We start from the raw sequence: 20,827 nt of genomic DNA, 5'->3' as shown, positions 1-20,827 counted from the left end.
GGTGGGCACGGGCCCCTCCCCTCAGCCATCGGGGCCCAGCCTCCGCGGCCCTCTGTCTGCCCCTTTGGGCTTCCCTGCTGCCAAACAGTGCTGTGTCGTGCACTTGCCTTCTTGGGGGTCCTTTGGAGACAGCGTAAGACTCCTGTGGGCGAGGCGGCCGTGTTTTCCTAAGCCTGGGGGTGTCCTGCTGCGGGGAGGGGCTTTGTTTGCTGCAGGCTTGTTCTTCCCCCGTCCATGGCGTGTAACAGTCAGAGGCACTCGGGAAAAATTTTACTAGTTATTCCAAATCCAAGTGTCCTCCCTGTTTGGTTAAAACAGGAAACTGACAAATAGAGCAAGAAAGGAGACTTCTTCCCCACTTTCGTGTGTGAGAAACGCGGCTCTCGTCGTTCACAGAGGTGCCCTGAGGCCTGGCGCCCGCAGGAGAAGCCCACCCTGCGAGGGGCTCAGAGCCTCCTGCTCGGCAGAGATGGGCCTGACTTCTCCTGGGGACTTCCCGCCGGGCCAGCGGCGAGCTGCTCGGTGACAGTCCGGACCGACGCTGTGTGGGTGGGGACGCTTCCTGGGTCAGATATCATGACACATTGTGATCTCACACTCGGAGAGCAGAGACAGCATCGCCCGTGCTTAGAAGCTGCTCGCTCCCGCGTCTGAACAACATGGAAAGTTGTGGGGGCTTATCTGCGAGGAGCCTTCTTGAAAACAACACACAGTGCTGCATCAGAAGCAGGTAGCATCAGCCCGCGTGCCTCGCCCATCTGCCTCCCCGAGTGTCCACGCCTCTGGGAGCCGTGGCGCCCTCAGTACTGGGCGCAGTGTGGTTTATTACTTGGAGCAAGCTGTTTGCTTAAGGATGTGGCTGGAAAAATACAGCACATTGGAGAACAAATGTATTTAGCTTCAGCAATATTCTCTCCTACTTTCTTTATTTAAATTGTGTTTTTCAAATGGATCCTGACAATTATTTCAAAAGGACTGCCTTATTTCCCTAAGTCCTGTGAGAGGGAGAGATGTGCTTCAGCAGAGAGCACCTCTTTCGCACAAACACCCAGGCATTTGCGTTTTTAGCGGACGGCTCAGGTGTCGGTCACGGATCCGACAGTGCTGCGTGTGCCGCGCTTCCCTCCTGTGTTTGTTCACTTGTGAACCCACTTTTGAGCGAAGAGGGTAAAGTCCTAGGGGCTTAGTAGTGAGCAGAGCATACGTGGCCTTTGCCTTCTTGACTTTGTTTTTCATAAACACTGTGGAGACAAGTAGACAGGGGTCCCTGTGCTTGCGGAGTTGGCAGCGGAGCAGGGAGGTGGGTGTGAGCCAGGCGTCAGCGGCGCCATGAGGATGTGAGGGGACTGAGTGCAGCCCCGGGACATGGGGAGGCTGCAGCCAGCAAGCTGCCCCCTTGGCCACTGGCCTGCCGTCCTCTGAGAGCTGCTGCTGTTTAAGAAGTGCTGTCAGTGTTCGGGGAGGAGGCACCTTCGGTCGGAGCCACGGGAGCTCGCCTGGGGCGACCGGCGGTCGGAACCCAGCACCAGCTTCTGCCAGCCAGGCACACCTGCTGTTCTCGCTGGCTCAGGCCGAGGCTCAGATGCCACCTGGGAGCCAGGGCGCTTCCACCACAGTGTGCGCCATCCACCGTGCTTTCCAGAACCGGTGCAGAGTGTGGCCAGAGCGCTGCACTGCTCTTGCGGCTTCCAGTGAGTCGTGTGGGGGTGTGGGTGGGTGTGCACACATGCGCGGCCCTCCCTCTGGGCCATACACACACGCTCGCCTGTCCGTAGGTCGCTGGTGGCCCTCCGGAGAGCGGCACCCGCTGTGGGCAACAGGCACAGCCAGTGCTCTGTCCAGACTCGCGCACCGTGTTTCAGGGACGAGTTGGTGTGTCTTCCTGGTGGTTGTGCCTCTTGCTTGTCCGTTTACGTCGTTGCTCGGGAGGTGGCCCCAAGGCCCACGGACCCCCGGAGACTGCCGCTGGGTGCGCGGCCTCGGTGGGGTCACGTCTGCCTTGCTCACGTGTGGCCCTTGGCATCCGTCTCCGCCGTGCTGATGAGCCGGTCACGTGGACGGCAGGTCCTCCCCAGCGCCGCTGCCGTTCAGCCATGACTGCGGAGCGGAGTCCCCTCCTGTGGTGACGAGGAGTTCTCAACTGTGCAGTCCGTTCTGGGATCGAGGACTCGTCCGCTCGAACTTGCTTTACAGAATCAGGAGAGATGTTCAAAAGTTCCTCCCAGAAATAACTTTTAAGATCAAAGTAGTCATTTCTACGTAATAATTTGACTTCCCCGTTTGGAAGTGAGATGCTCTCGTAGGCATTTAGCATGTGTTTTATACACTTTGGAAGATACCCTTCCCCTGGTTTTTGTCCGGCGGGGGGCGGGGGGAGGGCGTGTGTGTATGTGTGCGTGTGCGTTCAGGGATGTGAAGAAACGGAAGACAGTTTTAAATTTCAGTGTTGAAGCAGACCCCTGAGCAGGTACGAAGGACAGAAGCAGCAGCAGAAGTGGGAAAGCAGTGACGGGAACTCCTAAGCAGGTTGCCCTCTTCTGCCACATGCACGAGACTGGCCCTTGGCCCCTGGGGTCTCGGGGGGAGGCAGCCGTGTGCTGTGGCTTTGTTGCTCCCGGGGGCTCCAGTGCAGTCTGCTCACCGCCTCCCCGTCTGCTTCCAGGTGTCAGGAACTACCTGAAGGAGGCCGTGGTCAGCATCATCGCCGTGCACGCAGAGGTAGGTCGCGAGAGCGTCCCCTGGGCCTCGGGCACTGGGAGGAAGGGGGCAGATCTGGTGGCTCCTCTGGTCCTTCCCTCCAGAGTGTATCTCAGGTATGAACAACCCCTTCCATGCCCGAAGGTGTGTGTTCTTACTGTGAGAGTTCTCCTCTGAAATTGAGTATTTTTTCTCTTAATTAAGCCAGATTCGGTAATATTTGAAAGATAAAGAGAAGAGAGGTTGAAAGGATGCATTTCCCCAAACTTGGAAAGCTCTCTGCCCTCCTGAGGCACAGCGTCAGTGTCAGTCTCACAGCCACGTGGCCTCTCAGAGACACGGGCCAGGGGTAGCAGGGCTCCCCGGACCTTGGCCCCCCCAGCCTGCCCTCGTGTGGAGCACGGCACCCGGGCTCCGTGAGTGGCCTTTGAGGAGAGAAGAGACCGCAGCTGCCACGTTTGTCCACTCTGACCGCCCTTGTCACCCGCAGTCCTGGCCTCGGGTTGGCCGCGGCTGTGGATGGAAGGGCGCCGGCTAAAGCGGGCCCAGCAAGGGGTCTCGGCAGAGGGTCTGCTGCAGTGAGCACGGGTGCAGGGACCTCAGAAGGGCATCAGGGTCACGCCTCCCTCCGCATCACCCGCATCGTCCCAGGTGTCCAGTGTCCTGGAGGCCGAGCGAGAGGGTGAGCACTGGAGGTGGGCGCTGCCTCCTGCCGGAGTCTGGCTCTGAACTGGACACGTGTGTTACAGTTTCCATTTCTTAGTGTGGAAAGCATCTAAATTCCTGCATAAAGTAGTTTTTGTAGATTTAACTCAGGCAGAAGTTTATCAACATACATCTTTTTATAACGTGATATAGTTTCAACTGCGGTTTTGTCAGAGACATCTAAAAATGCATTCTTGTTAGGTTAGCATCCAGTAAAGTTAGGGTATAGCGTTCAGTCCTCAGCCACTGAAAACGCTTGTGTAGAGCGGACGGGTGTAGTCAGAGGGATGCGGGCCTGTGGGCGTGTCCATGGCGCGAGACTCCTGAAGAGGCAGCTTTGGTTAACGGAGCCCGCTGTCAGTGCCTGGGACATTGTTTGTAAGTACTGGGTTTTTCAAGCCCTCTTTTCATTTATCCCAGCGACTGAAAGTAGAATCTCATTCTTAACGTTTACTGCTCACTCCTCCCGTATGATCTGAACTTGTCTGAAGTTTTCTCGAGCACTCAGGTGACGTGCGGGTCGACCTGAAGGTTCAGTGCAGGTGACTCAATCAAGAAGAAAAAGCTGAAGAGAAAACACGGTTGAGTTTAGCTTGTAGATCAGGGTAGCAGAATGTTCCACCTGATGTCCAAATACAGTCACTCTTAGTTTGAAAACATCAAAATTCAAAGCTTAGAAATGGTGCTTTTATGTCAGATGAAAAGAAATACGTATTTAGTTCAGCAGACAGTAGAGCTGGGAGCTCTGTTGTCCAACCCAGAGTGCCACACCCAGGGCAAAGTGTTTGTTTTCATCTAAGGAGACTCCAACCCAGGGTGCTTCTGTGTCTGTAATTTCCTCTCTAGAAATCATGTTTCTTCTTGTGAAAAGGTCAAGAGAAGAGGAAATTTTAAAGCAGTTCTGGTTTGTCGCCATCGGTGGCACCTCTCAGTTTGCCAGTGCAGTTTGAGAGGGGAGTTTTGTCACGGGTCATTGACCGCAGCTGGAGTGTGAGCCTGTTTCCTTCCACACCTGAGTCTGATCCTGCAGGAACACGGCTTAGAAGAGCTGAGTTATGTTGCCTTGTGATTCCTTTGTTTTTAACAAACTCCGTCGAGGGAAGTTCCAGTAACGTGTTGTCCCTTCCTCTTTGAACCCCCGCCAGGTGTTCGCGGTCTCCAAGGAGCTGGTGCCCCGGGTGCTGTGCAGGGTGGTGGAGGCCGTCTCCGAGGAGCTGAGCCGGCTCGTGCAGTGTGCCTCGTCCTTCAGCCGGAACGGAGCCCTACAGGTGCCCCCGCCTCAGCTCCGGCTTGAGCTCGTTGTGTGAAACACCGATTCGGGCTTCCTTCCCCAGTCGTGGGATGCATTCGGGCTTTGTGTTTTCGGGTGGGTCTGCTGGGTGCAGATGAGCCGCGTCTCCTGCATGAGCGTCCCCGTGGTGTCCCCGCCCCAGGGCTTCGGTCCCGTTAGAGCAGAGCGAGAACTTTGTGATGCTCATCAGCTATCTGATTGCGGATTCCTTCCAGAGCTCTGTGACTTTCTGTTTGTTCTGCAGTTGTCTTTGCTACGCTCAGTTTAACAGGACATTTTTAGCCCCTCACTTGTAAGTGGTCTTTCCAAAGCATTCGGTGTTGTTCGCAGAGGAACAACCAGTACCTGTCTCTTTCTGCTCATACTCTGTTGGTTTACGTTGCATTTGTTTAAATTGTGTAATTACAACAACAAATGTAACTTATGTAAACCAGATGATTCTTGGTTTGTGTGTGACAGACTGGTGGGAGCCACGGTGTGTGCTGGGGTGGGGTGTGTCCCTGAGGTGGAAAGACTGCACAGCTCAGAGACCGTCCTCCTGCCCCGCTCAGAGTCCTGCAGTCCATCACCTCAGCATCGCCCCATGGAGAAACCCTGGACCCGCTGGCGGTCACTATCCACTTCCCTCCCAGCCCCCCAGCCACAGCCGGGCACCTGTCTGTGCTTTGCCTGTTCTAAACATGCCATAAAAGTGGAATCACATACAGGGGCTTTTGTGGTGGCATCTTTCACTGCGCGTGTTTGCGGCGTCCAGCTGCGTTGTAGCAGCTGTCACTCCTTTCTGTGTGACGTTCTGCCGGGTAGACGTACCGTGCAGCCTTTGATGGACATTTGGGTTTGCACTTTTTGGCTGAAGTGAAGACTGCTTCTGTGAACTCTTGTTCCGGGTGCTCGTTTCTCGGGTGTGTACCTGGGACAGGCTGGTGCGGTTCCGTGGCTGCTCCGTGTTCAGCCTTTGGATGAACCTCCGGACCGCTTCACGGCAGCCGCTCGGCTTTCCTGCAGCAGGTTCTGCAGACCCGTTGCTCCGCGTCCTTGCAGCACGGGCGGCCGGCCCAGGGCGCGTGCAGCGGTGGCTCGCCCTGTGGGGTCATCTTGCTTTTGTGATGGCGTCCTTTGCAGCACAGGAAGTTCAGGTTACCTGCTTTTTCTTTTGCTGTTTGTCCCTCTGTTGTCATTTCCAAGGAGGCAGGCCGAGCCTAACGTCACAGACGTGTCCTCCTGCTCCCTTCTGAGTGTGTTGTAGTTTTCTCACCTGCGTCTGGGTCTGTGATCCATTTGGAGCTGGTTTTTGTTTTCAGGGAGGGACCGACTGCAGTCACTTTCCGGTGCCCAGCACCCTGTGTCAAAGGGACGTGCGCCCCACCGAGCGGCCGGGCCCTTGTTGAACATCGGACGGTGATAGCCGTGGGCTTGGTTTCTGCACAGTCAGCCCTGCTCTGCCAGCCCCTGTGTCTCCCGTGGGCCGGGGCCCGCGGTTCTGACGACGGCAGCTCTGTTGTAGGTGTTGGCATCAGCGGGCATGAGTTTCTCTGACTGTGCTGTTCCTTTTCCATGTTGTTTTGTCTCTTTGGAGTTAACTTACCAAGTTTTGTTTTTAAAAAGAAAAGATAAAAAGGGGAAAGCCAGCTGTGGTCTAATAGGCATCACAGTGCGTCCACAGAGCCCGGGACCTGGGGTTGACGTCGGGGTGCCTGGAAGGGCTTGGGTGTGAGGAACCCCTTCCCTGAGTCATGACCTTAGACTCCGCTTCCTCTGCGAGCCGCCGGGGGGCTTGCAGGTGCCTTTGCGGCGGGGTGCTGGGCAGCCGTGCTCAGCCTGGGCCTTCAGCACGGGACCCCTGGCCCCTGCCTTCACATGGTCCCGTGTGTCTGGAGGGCCGTTTCCAGTAAAAGGAAAGTTGTCCTGGCTGAGTGCTCTGGGCTGTTTAGGGGATGTTCTCATAACCAGCAGTCGCCACGGCAGGGGGGTGTCTGTGTGGCTGCGGTGCCCTGCCAGCCCCAGCCTGCCGGCCCCCTCCCTGCCAGCCCCCTCCCCGCCAGCCCCGTCCCCGCCATCCCGGTCCCCGCCAGCCCCGTCCCCGCCATCCCGGTCCCCGCCAGCCCCGTCCCCGCCAGCTCCGTCCCTGCCAGCCCCAACCTGCCAGCCCCGTCCTCGCAAGTGACAGTTCCCGTGCCTTCCCTTCTGTTTGATGATCTACACAGCTCCCTGTGGTCACCTGCCCTTCTCTCACCTCCAGGCGAGGCTTGAAATCTGCGCTCTGAGGGACACTGTGGCTGCTCACCTGACACCTGAAAGCCGGTGAGATGCTGACTGTTCTTGTTCTAAACACTCTTTGGAGGTGAAGCTGTTGGTAAAGATGGCTGAGCAGGGTGAACACCATGACCTTGTGATGCAGCAGGGCTTATATTTGACCAAGGATTTAGTTAAAAAGCGTAGGCCTGCAGTAAGCCGCAACTCCTGAGCTGCTGCTCTGCAGCTCAGTGTGAAGGAAAAAAGGGTTTCATGTAATTGTTTCTCATTCACCAAGTAAATCGTAGTCGCATGAATGATGTAGCAGAGGGTCACATACTCGTGTTAAAAAGGAGAAAATAAGAATTGAGTCAGTCTTCATAGCAGACTCTGAGGGCAGTTCAGGCACTGTAAGTGTCAGCATAGGAGGAAACCTTGTGGTTTCTGTGCAAAGTCTTGTAGTGGAAATTTGATGATAATTTTTAGCTGTTTTGAATGAAAGTCAGGATTTCCTATCATTGAAACATCAGTAGGTGAACTGAAACAGCTAACTACTTGCCCATAGAAAATTGTTTACTCCGTTAGCAGCATTACCTGGGAAATAGGGCCGTGTTGCTAACGTGCCAAGTCGTGCACAAGCAGAGCGCCTGTGACACTTTGTGCGATGTTCTTGCTCATTCGCTTCCAGCTTCTGGTACTGACTGGTGCTGATCCTGACTGTCGGCACCACAACGAAGAGACTTCTGCCCCTTTTCCCACCACGTGAGGGCTGGCCAGGAGCCCCCTCTGCCTTCCCAACCACGCTGTTCTGCCCTGAGTCCCGAGTAACGGAGGCTGGAGGCCCCACCCGCGGTCCGTGGGCACCTCGCTCTGCGGTTCATTCCCACCGACCGGACCTCTCGTAGCCCGACTTCCTCATCTGTGGAAGGAGGATAATAACACTTTGTAGACAAACTTCGGGCGAATTAAAGGAGACAGTGTGTCGAGACCTCACCACTGTTGGGTGTAAAATAAAGATAATGGCCTGCTCTTCTTTCTTGCTGACTGAGGAGAGGTTTCTGAGAAACAGAACGATGTCAGGTGGAGGCAGAGACACGTCTCCACGTCAGGAGCGGGGAGAGTCCATCCCCCCCGGGAGGGGAGCTGAGCGGTTCAAGTTATTACCAAATAATGTCCCTAAAATGCTTTTCACTTGGTTCCGTAACTTTTTTGGTACTTTGTACTTTACAAAGTTGAATATACCAAATTGGCGGTTTTTTAAATTCACTTCTTTTTCTATTTCTCATGAAATGAAATGATGTTGGACTTTTAAAGTACGTATATACCTGCATCTCTCCGTGATCCCGCAGACTTTAGACATGGAGACAGCTAAGCAGAGGCGTGTCCGGTTACTCTGCGGTGCTGGCTGTACGTAGCTCAGGCCCCGCAACGTGTCTGCACTGGAGAAGCCCCGCTGGGTTCAGTTTGCGCAGGATCAGCCCTGTCTCCTCTTAGTTCCCTCCCTGCTTGCCAGGTGCTTTTCTACACAGTGCCGGTTTCTGTGAAGTAAAGGCCCCTTTAAAATTTAACACATCCACGCTAAACTCATCCGCCATGAGCAGTACCTGGTGTAAAAATCAGTTTCTCGCTCGCTTTTCAAGTTGAGTGCTACCTCCTGGTTGAGTTTCTGGCCTGCTCCTGCAGACCCGTGCTTTCGCTTTCACTCTCCCTCCTGCTTCTGCTGCCACGGTCCGTGTGCTTCTCTGCACTCGGACAGGCTTCCCACTGACGCTCCCGCCCCGCGGGCTGGGCTCTCAGGCTCAAGGTGCTGTGTCTCTGTGTTGCAGGTCCAGTTTCAAGCAGGCTCTGGAAGCCCTGCCTCAGCTTTCGAGTGGAGCAGATGCAAAGTAAGTTCCGGGCTGTCCTCAAGAGCTCAGACGGCCACACAAGGTCTGTTTCCTAAATGTGCTGTTACAGCCGCGGCTCCGTCTGGGAGCAGCGGTGCTGGGCACCATCAAGTCTGCATTGTGACTAAATGTGGCCAGACCTTCTGGGTTTGTGACAGTCTAGAAGTTAGTTCTTTGCTTGCTTTAAGCGACTGGCACAGAAAATTTGGTAAGGAAGTTTATTTTGACTCATTCAGTAAACTGTCATTATCCTAAATTTCAAGAAGAAGGCGCTTAAGGGAAATGTCAGAGAGGACAGGGAGTGCGGGGCACGGGGCCAGCAGTGTGCACCCCGCCCCGCCCGGGGAGAGGGCTGAGGGTGTCCGTGCAACGCGTCTCACCGGCGTCCTGCTGGTGGTCTCAGCCCCACCTGAAGCTCTGCTGCTTGCGCAGCAGGAAGCTCTGAGCTGAGGCAGAACGAGGCCAGGCACATGTCGCAGAGTCCCAGCCACCTTCCCTTGAGGCGGCGTTCACGTGATGGAGGCAGGACGGGGCTGTGCTGGGCTGGGGGTGGAGGGGGGGCAGTGTGGAACCAGGAGGTCGTCTCTTGACCCCAGACCTGTACCTCTGGTCTGAAAACCATACAGAAATGTCGGCCCAGCTAAGGAAACCAGTTGAGCTGTTACCGGAGTGAGAACAGACCCTTCAGCTCAGCCCCGCCCAATATTTAAGGGCAGGAATGCAGAGTAAGGGGACCGGAGAACAGGCCGGAAGCTGTGGGGCGGGGGTGGTGGTGAAGGTGGCCCAGGGCCACGCTGGCGGGATTGGGGCCTTGGAGCATGGCGTGGGCTGTGTGCTCAGCAGCAGCATGGAGGGTGGGTTTCAGGGTCTGTGGACTGAAGGTGCAGGTGCGAACACCTGGGCAGCTGCCCGTTCTGGGGAGGGATCTAGCTCATCTGGGGAAGGGGCGGGAGGGTTGTGTGTGAAAGCGTGTGCTCCCTCTGACCTGTTGCTGTCATTGAGCCCAGAATCCACCTGTAAATGGCCCTTCTGCGGGAGAGGCCCCCCAGGCGGCCGGGTCTGGTTCTGAGCGGGTCTTGCCCCTCTGCAGGCTGCTGGAGGAGCTGCTGGGCCGGGTCCGGAGCGGCATGCACCTGCAGCTGGCCTGCTTCCAGGCCGCCCCGCCGCCCAGCGCGAGGACCTAGTGCCCTGCCGGAGGCTCCCTGGGCCCAGAGGTAGTTCTGGAAAGCTTGGCTGGGGGTGCGGTCTCTCCCTCTTTCTTTCCCTGGAATTGGTAGCCTAGACGTCAGTGTATGTTTTATTTCAACCAAAACGCCCGAGCAGTATTTGCCTTGGCATTTGTTACTACGTTAGGTCTGTGTGACTTTAAAATACCTTTCTAAAAGAGAGATTTTTCCTTTGCTGAGTGCTGGTGGGAGTGGCTGCGGGAGGTGCTTCCGGGACGCCCGGGACCGCCCTGAAGCATTTTCCGGGTTCTCACTGTGCCCCAGGAGATTGAGGAGAGATTTGGAGAGTGACGTTTGAACGTCATGGGAGCTTCTGCTGTCCTGAGCTGTGCAGCTGCCCTTAAAACTTTATTTCACACAGTTGGCTCTTACTCTCCTAAATCAAGCAGACTTTTAGAAAAATGTGTGGCCTGCATGAAAGGCGTTGTATCTGGGGGGATTACTTGTGTCCCAGCGTCGGAGTTGATTTTGCTGCCTGGTTTTTATGTCGGCAGCGCTCGTGACGTCAGGCTGCTTCTGTGACTCACCCCGAACGTGACGTGGGCTTCTCGTCGGAGGTGTCCCTGCAGAGCCCACCCTGCCCGCGCCCTCCCTCCGGCCCCTGGCAGCCCCTTCCCCCCAGCACTTCCCACCCCAGCGGGGTCTGCTCTGGCCGCGGTGGAGGAGCTGCTGCAACTCGCTTTACCAGAGCGGGCCAGGCTGCCGTGACCGGTCTCAGAGGCAGCTCTGCTACCTGACCTCGTCACGCCGTTTGCTTCAGACGGCTGAGTCAGGGTCTGTGTTTCTGCAGGGTGTCCCAGAGCCCCTTCCCACACTGACGCTCACGTCTGTGTCAGGATGGAGCCCTGGGGCCAGGGTGGCCGTGTGCTTGTCCGTCCGGTGCCTCAGTCACCGTTGTGCTCGTTCATTTGGTGTCTGGGGGGGAGTCCTAGCAACTGGAAGGGAAAGTTTAATCTTCTGCAAACATCTGGATAAAGCTTACTAAGAAACACACAGAGTGTTGTCTTTCGTAAGTGTGTTAACCCCTGTATCCACCATGCTCGACATTTTCATTAGCGAACTAGCCTTCTGTGCATGTGGTTCTCACACTCAGAATAAATGCTTCCATCCCGGTTCACTTTTCGTCTGTCTGATCATTTTTCAGAAAGCATTTACCAGGCGTCCCGGCTGACCCTCCTTCCGCCAGGCCCTGTCATGTGCTGCCCCTCCCAGGGCTGTGTCTGCAGATGTCAGACCCTGGGTGCCAGGTGAGGGAGTCAGGTCTCGGGGAGCTTGGTGGCATCTCTGCATCCAGCGAACGGGCCTCCTGCATCCCCCCACCAGGCAGCACGGGGTACTGGAGGACAACGAAATATCAGTAAACGGGGAGGAGGTCAGAACTTGCATGGCTCGGAGTGGGGAGTGGGCGCCTCAAGCCGCAGACCCGGAGGAGAGGGTTCAAGGAGGGCTTCTTGGAAGAGGGGATTTCAGGAGCCGCCTGAGCTGCAGGAGAAGCACCAAGTGTGCAGGCGGAGGGCCTGAGTGTGACGACGTCACAAAAAAGCCGTGAGGAAACCAGGACTTGGGGCAGATTTTCTAGAAGGTGAAAACAAGAGCTGAGAAGAGCTGAGGGTCCCGGAGCTGCCTTCACACTGTCGGGCCCACTGTCGGCCTGGCCCTCTGCGCTCCGGAGCAGCCTGGGCATCCTGAGACTGCGTCAGCGCCTCGGGAGGGCGCATCTAGAAAGGACGCCGTGCAGGCAGCGCCGAGGCACTGTCCTGTCTCCGCCCTGCACGGTTTCCTGCGGAAGGGGGATGGCACGGGTGGCGCTCGGTTCTGATGTGGTGCAAGACGCCGGTGCGCGCCCGTTCCCATCACGCACCCCAAGGATCAGCTGACGGCTGTGAGTGTCGTGACGCGCGTTCTCAGCAGCTCCCACGAATTTCGACCAGCTGTTAAATCTACGTGGGGTTTCTAAAGCAAGTAGAGCAAAGTGCAGTTTACTTAATACACACTTAAAATGATGGTCGTCAGCGTCTCCGTAGCCGTGCGGTCGTAAAGGCTTCCGTGTGGACTTGTAAGCCGGGTCGTGTGCTTGCTGTGCGCAGGCCGAGCAGCGGCCTTCGCATCAGCTTGGCTTCGCGCGCGGCGTGCGCGCTCTTCCTACTAGAGTCATTGTGCGTTTGCGCTGTCCCCTCATTTTCTGTTCATCCACACTTTTAATCCACTTCCCCTTGTGTGTCGCTGGACAGTCTGTCTGTGCCTGCCCAGGTTATAAATTCATAACAACAAGCGCTCTACGAGCAGAGCTGGGCCTGCGGGCGTCCTGTTCGTGGTGCGGGCAGTGAGCTGGCAGCACCCCTCCACCAGGCCGGCCGGGCCCTGGCCCGCGGCCTCTCTGCACTGGACCCCTGGCCTCCAGGCTCGAGGAGCGCTGGCCGCTGCTGAGACCATCGTGGTGGTTACAGTATTTCTGCCACGTTTTCCTTGAGTGTTCCTGCTCACCTGTCCCCACACCTGCAGCCTGAGGACCCAGTGGGGCCAGGTCACAGGAGTCAGGAGCAGGAGGCCGACTGTGGGCCTGTGAGGTGCAGGTGTGTCCGGGGTGACCCCCAGGAGGTGGAGGCCTAGCTGTGAGGAGCTCGTGAGTGGCCAGAGAGCTGTGAGGGCAAAACCAGAGACGCTGGGGACCTGGGCCGGCCCTGCCAGCTGCACTTTGTCTGCGGGCCACCGCTTCCCTGAAGACCAGGGCTCCAGCCTTGCAGGACGTGTGGCTCTGAAGGGTCAGCCTGGCAGACCATCCGCTGCCCAGTGGCTCCCCTGTCCATGTGCCCCTGCCCACCTCCCCCCCAGAGTCCCCTTTCCCTGGCCCTGCAGACTCGGGGACGTCCCCATCCCCCACGGCTGGGACCCTCCCCACGGCCCTCCTGTGTTTCCTCCATGAGTCCCTCTGACCCCTGGCCCCTCCACCCCAGCCCTGCGGACTCCCTCCAGCCAGTTCCGCCCGGCCGGCCTCACACCTGCCCCCGGGAGCTCCCTCTGCCTCGCCTCCCCCAGCCCAGCTGCACTGCCTTCCCTCGTGGTCTGGCACCTCCCAGGAAGGGAGTGTCCAGGAGGTGAGTTTCTGAGGCCTGACTCGACGGTGGTCTGTGTGACCGCTTGGCTGGACAGGAGTTCTGCGTTGGGGTCTCTCTTCCTCGAATCTCAGGCCTGGCGTAGAGGGGTCTGTCTCTGCGTCCCTGTCTGTCGGGAGGACCTCCTCCTTTTCCGTGTTCGTAAGTTCACCGTCTTGTTCTGGGTGTGACGCCTTTTTGTTCCCAGCGCTCAGTCTCATGTCTTTTGATTCCAGGGGTTTTTCTTGAATTATTTCTTTGAATCTCCTCTGCCCCTGGTGGGTTGTTCTTGTCTGTTTGTTTTTTTCCCTCTGTTTTCAGCATTCAGATTCCTATCCTGGTCCTTTTTTAAATTTTAAAAATCTTTCCTCTTGTTCTCCTTGTCTTTGTCCTGTTTTCTGCCAAACGTCCTCATGTTGTGCTGCCCTGTCGGGTTCTCCGTTCTGCTGTGTTGCTTTTAACGTATGGGAAGCTTTTGTTCTTCGGATGTTCTTTTCATAGAGTCCTGGTCATTTCTCATTTCTCTGGGAACAATAATACTCTCCTGGAAGTTGTTTTCCTTTCTTTTTTCACGGTCTCCAGTTGCTTTATTCTTCTGTCTCATGTGTCACAATGAATGTCACAAGTCCTCTTCAGATTTCTAGCAAGCTTTGGGCATCTCTCCCTATCTCCACAGAGCACCAGAAGCCCGAGTCGGATGGGGCGCTCCCTGCAGCGGGTCGGGGAGTCGGATGTTAGCGTGCTTTGGTCACTTTTCTGGGGCTGATCAGATTTCCCAGGCAGGGCTCTTTTGAGCCCAGGGCACTTGGCCAGGGCGGCACCCTGCTCTCAGCTGGGCCTGGTGTCGTGGGCGCCTGCATTGCGCCTTCCGCTGCTTGGCTGTGGGGGTGCAGAGCCCCAGGGACGTCTGCCCTCTCTAAACTGACCACCTTCATCCCCACTCCAGGAGACCCCAGACGGCAGCTGCTTGAGCCCTTGGGGGTTTGCAGTGTGAACCAGGCTGCGTCTTTGTTCCTCGCGCTGACAACTTGGGATGTGTTTCTACTCACCCGCGCACATGGCAGCTTTCAGACTCTTGTGGCTACTGCTCCCTCCCTTCCTCCATTTTACTTTGAATCTGTCTACACACTTAACTGTGTTATTGACTGTCCGTGTATGACGTATGTTACTGTTACATGCAGTGAGTGACTGTATTTGCATGTCTTCAGTGTACGTCCTGGTAGACACAGACACACACGCAAAACTGCTCCGTCATATTTGTAGGGTTTGGTTAGAGCGAAGGTTAACGTGTGGTTTCAATCTGTCATCTGTAACTGAAAGTTCAGGCTGTTTGTTTGTTTGCTTTGCTTGCTTGTCACAGCAAACTGCTTACACGTGCAGTCTTCAGACCTGCTGCTCGTTGGATGTGATCATTCACTGCAACCTTTAAAACCTGAAGGAAGTGTTAGTGGAGGGAAGCCGCGGGCTCCCGCTTTGATGGCCCACTCCCCGCCCCTGGGTGCCAGAGGCACCAGTGCAGAAACCGTCTTTTACTCCCCAGTCAGAACAAAGCCCCACAGCACAACAGTGATGCAGTCTTGCCGAAAAGCCAACGTGGAACGTCTACGCCTGCGTCAGGAGATACAGAAGAAGATCACACGAGCGGACAGTCGGCAGGGTCGGCGCAGGCAGGTGGCGGGCGCGGCGCGGGTTCGGGTCCAGACGCTGCGGCAAGTGGGGCAGCGGCACAAGGCAGGCACACGAGCGCGGGTTTCACGGTGTCTTTGAGGGCTGCGCTGACACCGCGCTGTGAGTGCCGTGGCGTTGTGCCTGAAACGCGCTGAGCGTCATCTGAGCCTTCACAGGGAGCTGTCACCTGTTTGCTGGTGGAGGGTCCGGCCCCGGTGTTGACAGCTGCTGACTGATCGGGGGGTTGCTGAAGTTGAGGGGGGAGCTGTGGCAGTTTCCCAGAGTAAGGCGCTGTGCCTCCTGCGTCGGTCGACTCTCGGTTTCTCTAGAGACTCGCTGCCGTTGGCAGCATTCGACCCACAATAGGACCTCTTCCAAAACTGGAGTCACTTCTCCCAACCCTGCCCCTGTCTTGGCGACTGAGTTTGTGATGTATCCTGAGTTCCTCGTCACGAGTGACGTGAGGCGCTGCCCTCGACACTGTGGGCCGTTCACCAGGGGAGACCGGGCGCGGGGCCGCAGGCAGGTCTAAAAACAGTGAAGTGCTTAAGTCGTACAGAGGATCAAGTTAGAAGTCAGTAACAGTAAAACAGTTAGAAAAACTGATTGTTTGGAAGTTACGCTGCACACTTTCAGGTAGCTCATGAGTTGAGGAGGAAGTCACCAGAGAATTTAGGAAACACTTAGGACTGAGTGAAAGATGAACAAACTAAGAGAAAAGTGAAACGTCACAGCTGAGGGCGCAGTTCAAGGGGTGCTTAGAGCGGGTGGGCGACTTCAGCTGCCGTGCCGGGCAAGGGAGCCGATGCAGATCAGCGGCCGAGGCTTCCAGCTCAGAAGCCTGGAGCGGCGCAGGAGAAACCCCAGGCTGTGGGAGGCGGGGCAGCTCGGGGCGTGCCCTGGGGGGTCCGAGCAGGCTCCTCCACCTGGCACCGGCCTGGCCCGGCTCCGCAGCGGCCGGGAAGCACTTCCCTCCCGGGGGTCTGCTCACGCCTCTGCACGCGGACTCGCTCTGTGCTGGCTTCCAGTGCCCCGGGGAGCGGAGCGGTCGGCAGCATTACACACGAGCGAGCGTGTGTGGACGCTGCTCAGGAGACACGCTGAGTAAACGAAGCCTCCTGGGAGGCGCACTTCTCCTCCTTGAACCTCCTCGAGCTGGGCCGCACGCCTGGTCCCCACGCCTGGTCCGCATCCTCCCAGCCCCGGGGGAGCCTCCAGCAGAGACCGTCGGCTGCTCTGCCAGTGACCTCGTCCACGCGGCCGCTGCAGAGGTGGGAGGGCCAGGCTTGATTTCTGTTTGACTTGCTCCTGAGGAGGCCCTTGGAAAATCACCGTCTTTGTTCTGCAGGTCTGTTTCCCCTTATGAGCTGTCTGCATTATTTCTAAGATTTAATCAGACCCTTGGGAAAGCCAAATGTTTTCTGCCTCAAAACAAATTCTGGTAAGACTGCCACAAGGAGCATCTCTGATTTGCCCCTTAATTCTCATGAACTAAAGTCTTTTTTTCTTAGCTTCTGGATTCTTAAAATAATGACTTAGAATCTGGTCTTAGTGACGAGAAGGCAGCCATCACGGAAGTCTGAGACTTTGACGGCACTGCTCCTTCTGAGCCCCAAGAGCCTCTCGGCAGCTGTCCCAGCACCCACGAGGGGTCTCTCCTCGCCCGTCGGACCCTGCAGGCTGCCTGGGCTGTCTCCCCGCCTTGAATTAGGAGGTGTGGCTGGAAGGACAGGTGTGCTGCGCCGAGTGTCTGGAACAAACAGCTCCAGTTGCCGGCAGGCAGCACTGACATGTTTTTGGTAAAAATACCAGAGAAGCGTTGCTCGTGACTCAAGTCTACCCACAAGGAAACATGGAATAAGCCCCGTGAGGGGACACTTCACAGAGCACCAAGCTGGTGGTCTCCAGGAGTGTCCAGTCCCTGAGGACGGCCAGGCCACCCAGGCTGGAGACACAGCAGGCAGCTGTGGTCCCGCGGGGGGCCACCGTGGATGGGAGGTGGCCGTGAAGAAGGCCTGCAGTCTGCCCGGAAGAAGCCCTGTGGGTGCGACCCTTGCAGTCTCGGCTGCTGTGCAGCAGCCGCCTGAGATGTTACTATTCGGAAAGCTGGGTGAAGGGAAGGCACGTGGGAATTCTTCATACTGTTTTTGAAACTTTCTATGAGTTTTAGATTATTTAAAAATGAAAAATTATGTTTTAATTTTTAAAAAGGAAAGATAAATAGAAAACTTTCAAATCACTGTATGTTGGTGAGGAATTAAAAAAGCAATAGAAGTAATTAATCTGGGGGGTCCACAGCGCAGTGAAGGGTAGATAGAAAATGCAAACCAAGAAGGTAAAAATATTTTAAATGAATTAACACAATGTCAGGACTAATGTTTTCAGATACAATAGAAGCTCAGGTTGGAACAACAGCAAAAACTCCATCTGCGTGGCATTTCCGGGCCCTGAAAGATAGAGATTCATAGAGATTGAGAGCAAGAGAATGCCAGACCGAAAAAGGAGGATGCTGTGGAAGAATCGATGAGGAGAAAGCTCGAAGTGCGAATCTGTTATCAAACAGGCTTTAAGGCAAGATGTGCTCAGGAAGACAAAACTGGGTCTAAACTTAGGAGCACTCAGCGCAGCCTCGGAACGGTGTGGAACCTGCTGGAGCCCACAGTCCACACTCACTTCTCTCAGCGTGAGCGGATTAAGCAGGCAAAATAATTGTAAACATTAAAGAAATTTTTTGAAAAGCACAATTAGAACCCTTAACTTGGCAGAACTATAAGCATCGGTCCGAGGCCTGACCGCAGAGGGGTGGCGGCGAGCCGGTGGCAGCTTCTCTGACCTCAGCAGGACGTGATCAGAAACCAGCCGTAGAAGGTAACTTTTAAAACCCAATACATGTGTGAACATTTTAGGACAGATTCTGAAGAACACTTTGATCAAAAAAAAAAAAACCATCACAAAAATTAGAAAAAATCAGGAGCCGAACAATAATGAAAAGTTTTGCACCAGAACCTGAGGTGCAGTGGAGAGAAGCTTCGAGGAGAAGAGAGACTGGGCGTGAGGTGGCCCAGGGAAAGCAGAGAGGGGAGTAAGAGCGCAGAAAGGACAGGAGAGACGCAGTGCGGGCAGCCAGCAGACGGGCTGGACACGGCCCTTGGAGCAGCTGCGAGGGGCGGGCACGGCCCCAGGGCCCGCGAAGGACAGAGGCAAGGTGGGGACGTCGCGGGCGCAGAGCCAGGTGCGGGAAACCCGAGTCAGTCCTTAAAAGCAGGATAATTCTTGGTCACGCTGAGGCCCTGGATCTGACAGTCAGTGGAGAACGGCTGCCGTCCGAGCAGGTCCTCGCCGACGGGAGCAGCGCCCCGTCCCGGCCGGGACTCGCACGAGACCTGCACCCTCGTCAAGGAGAGTGTTGTGGGAGGGGAGCAGACGGACGGAGGGGTCCGTGCCTGACAGCCCTGAGTTGCAGCGTGAAGCGCCAGTGTGTAGAAGGTGACATTTCAAATGACAAACGGGTTTCGAACATGTAGGCCCTCATCAGAAGCTTTGAAAAAGGCGAGTGTGATTAAGAAAGAGCAGTGTGTTGCCTCCGCTGGCGTCTCACAGGTAAGGAGGTGCGTCCCGCACTGTCCCCGTCGCCCAGTGCTCCGTCTCCACCTGCCCCTGGGCACAAGCGCTCTGGTTAGTCTCCTTGTGAAGGAGCCGTGGGTCCTGTCTGAAGGCTGGTGTCCACGGGTCTGGGAGGCCCACCTGGTGACCAGGCACGCTGTTCCAGCACAGACCCCCAGGCCCTGCCCCTCGAGGGCTCAGAGCACTTCCTCTGTGGGCCCCGCCCTGCGCTCACCTGCATGAGCGCTGTTCTCTCCTCCCCCGACTCCCTGGCATTCCTGGGTTTGGAGGAATTGGATGCACCACTCAGGACTCCAAGGCCATGAGCGAGAAGCCACCGCAGCTGGGAGACGCCAGCAGAGCCGTGGGGAGCGGGGGCCTTCCCAGGGAGAGGACAGGCCCCCACACGAGTCCTAGGAGGCAGGCCTCCGGCGAGACCCCCTGCCTGTCACGGGGGCTCTGGGGCAAATGCAGCTGGAAAGATGACACAGGTCACTGTTTAGGAAATGTGCTCAAACTTAGTCATTTAGCTGATCCATGTCCAAGAATCGTTAAGGGCCCTGGCCCGGCCCGGCTGCTCTGTCAATGTGTGGACCGCCTCGAGGGGCTCCTGCTCCGCAAGCCCCTGTGGGGGCCTCAGTTGTCTCCTCAGGTCCACATCCGCGAATCTGGGCAGCCCCACGTGGCTTCTGGTGCAGAGTTGCCAGGTTCTGAGCCTCCGCCACCCTGGCCTTGCTGGCTGGGCCCCGGGAAGGCTGGAGGGAATCGGCTGCGAGAGGCCCGAGACAAGCTCGTGCTGGGCCAGATGCTGGGGGCCCGGGGGCAGAGCGTCCGTGTTGTCGGCTGGGCCCCTCCCACCGCACCCCGGGTCTGACAGAAAGGAGGGGCTCGGCCAGTGCAAGACCCTGGTTCTCCTCTCCTCGCTTTCAGGCAGGTGGGGGCTGGGCTGGGTGGAGGGCTGACTCCCGCCCTGTGTGTGGGGCCCTCTCCAGTTAAGCCCAAGGCGGGGGGTCAGCGCCCAGTGGTGCCTGCACAGGGGCCCTCCCTCCCTCTGCTCCCCGCCGACCCCGGGGGCCAGGCCTCGTCCACTTCATCCCGGGAAAGCTCAGTGTCGTTTCATCTGTAACAAAACCCACACACGCTTTCATTCACAAAAAGTTTCTTTATAAAAATAGACAACACAGTTGCTAACTCACCTCGCAAATGAAACTGACGTACTCTGGGATATGTCAAAACACAAACACACTGGGTTCAAGAGCACAAGAGAACAGGGGCCCCGCATTCCTTGCGGGGAAGTGTCCCCAGGGCTCAGGACAGACGCCTCGGAGCCAGGGAGCAGCACCAGCTCCAGCCCCCGGGTCGGACCATCTCCTCTTCCCCACGGCCTGGTTAGCTGGTCCCCGTTCGCGGCACAGTCTTACATCTTGGTTGAAAAGACGCCGTGAAGACCAGGTCGCACCATCTGCTTCTTAGATGTGAATCTTACCGCCTGAGTTGGGTTTTCTGGAGAGCTGAGTGAAACATCAGGTGGATCAGAAGCCCTCCCTGAGCTGGGGACCAGCAGGAGTTCCGGGCAGCCGATCCTCGACCTGAGGGGTGACCAGGCCCCTCGCTTGCCTGCAGTTAGACAGGCCAGATTCCAGACCCCCATGCCCCGTCGTCATTTTGTGGAAGTTTGTAAACTACAAGGCGCCAGGGCCATTACCGCGGCATCAGGCGGCCGTCCCTTCCCACAACCACCCGCCACGAGCTGGTGCCTTCACCCTCTCGGCCAGGGGAGCAGTCCAGGCTGCAGACCGTCCACCGCCCCAGCCCCTCCCCTGTGCCCACCGTACCCCACGGGGCTGCACCAGACATCCCGAGTTGCGCGTGACATCACCCGGCCGCTGCAGAGGGCACAGGAGACGCCCCGTTCCGGCTGAGAGGCCTGTGTCTGCAGGGCTGGTGCCTCCACTCACACAGCTGCGGGCCATCCCTGGGGGTGCAGTCGTCGGGGAGGCCAGCGCGAGGCGTGCGGGCGCACCTGCTGTCTCTGCGGGCTCCCCTGAGCCCCGGGATATTCCAGAATAAATCACTGGGGGAGAGTTTGAGGACCACTTTCTCAACCTGCTGGAAGTTCAAGTGAGAAGGGCCACCGAGGAGATTCTGGGCAGCTCTGCATCTGGCACAGGCCTTCAGGGCAGAGGAGGTGGTTTGGGAAGGGAGTCAAAACCCGCCGCTGGCTCGCGGCTTCCAGGCATCCCTGGGCACTTTGCGGCAGGCCAGCCCCTACCCCACTGCCCCCTCGCCGCCAGCTCTGCAGAGCCCATCCCCGCCCCCAGCTTCTGGTGGCAGGAGAGGAGGTGAGAGTGGCTGCACCGCCCCCAGGGTGTTTCTGGGAGGCCTTCTCACCCTCCGTGAGGGCCACCCCAGCTCCATGGGCCTTGC

General features: G+C 57.1%; 1 protein-coding gene across 7 annotated transcripts in view; it reads left to right on the top strand.

The window, feature by feature from the left end:
- EXOC2 (exocyst complex component 2) overlaps nt 1-11,154 on the top strand; it is a 120,094-nt gene extending 108,940 nt beyond the window's left edge. For 4 of the 7 annotated variants that reach the window (XM_064476115.1, XM_064476116.1, XM_031435300.2 and 1 more), the window contains 6 exons: nt 2,663-2,718; nt 4,548-4,670; nt 6,933-6,994; nt 8,752-8,811; nt 9,902-10,025; nt 10,532-11,154. In XM_064476115.1, coding sequence (XP_064332185.1) covers nt 2,663-2,718; nt 4,548-4,670; nt 6,933-6,994; nt 8,752-8,811; nt 9,902-9,995 — 395 coding nt within the window. In that variant the 3' untranslated portion in view covers nt 9,996-10,025; nt 10,532-11,154. Of the gene's footprint in view, nt 1-2,662; nt 2,719-4,547; nt 4,671-6,897; nt 6,995-8,751; nt 8,812-9,901; nt 10,026-10,301; nt 10,466-10,531 lie in introns of those variants that run through there. The other 3 variants (XM_031435301.2, XR_004131364.2, XM_031435302.2) reach the window with 3 other exon arrangements.
- The last annotated feature ends 9,673 nt before the right edge of the window (nt 11,155-20,827 follow it).

This window comes from Camelus dromedarius, chromosome 19 (assembly GCF_036321535.1).
Source record: "Camelus dromedarius isolate mCamDro1 chromosome 19, mCamDro1.pat, whole genome shotgun sequence".
Lineage (NCBI taxonomy): Eukaryota > Metazoa > Chordata > Mammalia > Artiodactyla > Camelidae > Camelus > Camelus dromedarius.
The sequence above is the reverse complement of the archived record's forward strand: the minus strand, read 5'-3'. Positions and strand labels throughout refer to the sequence as shown.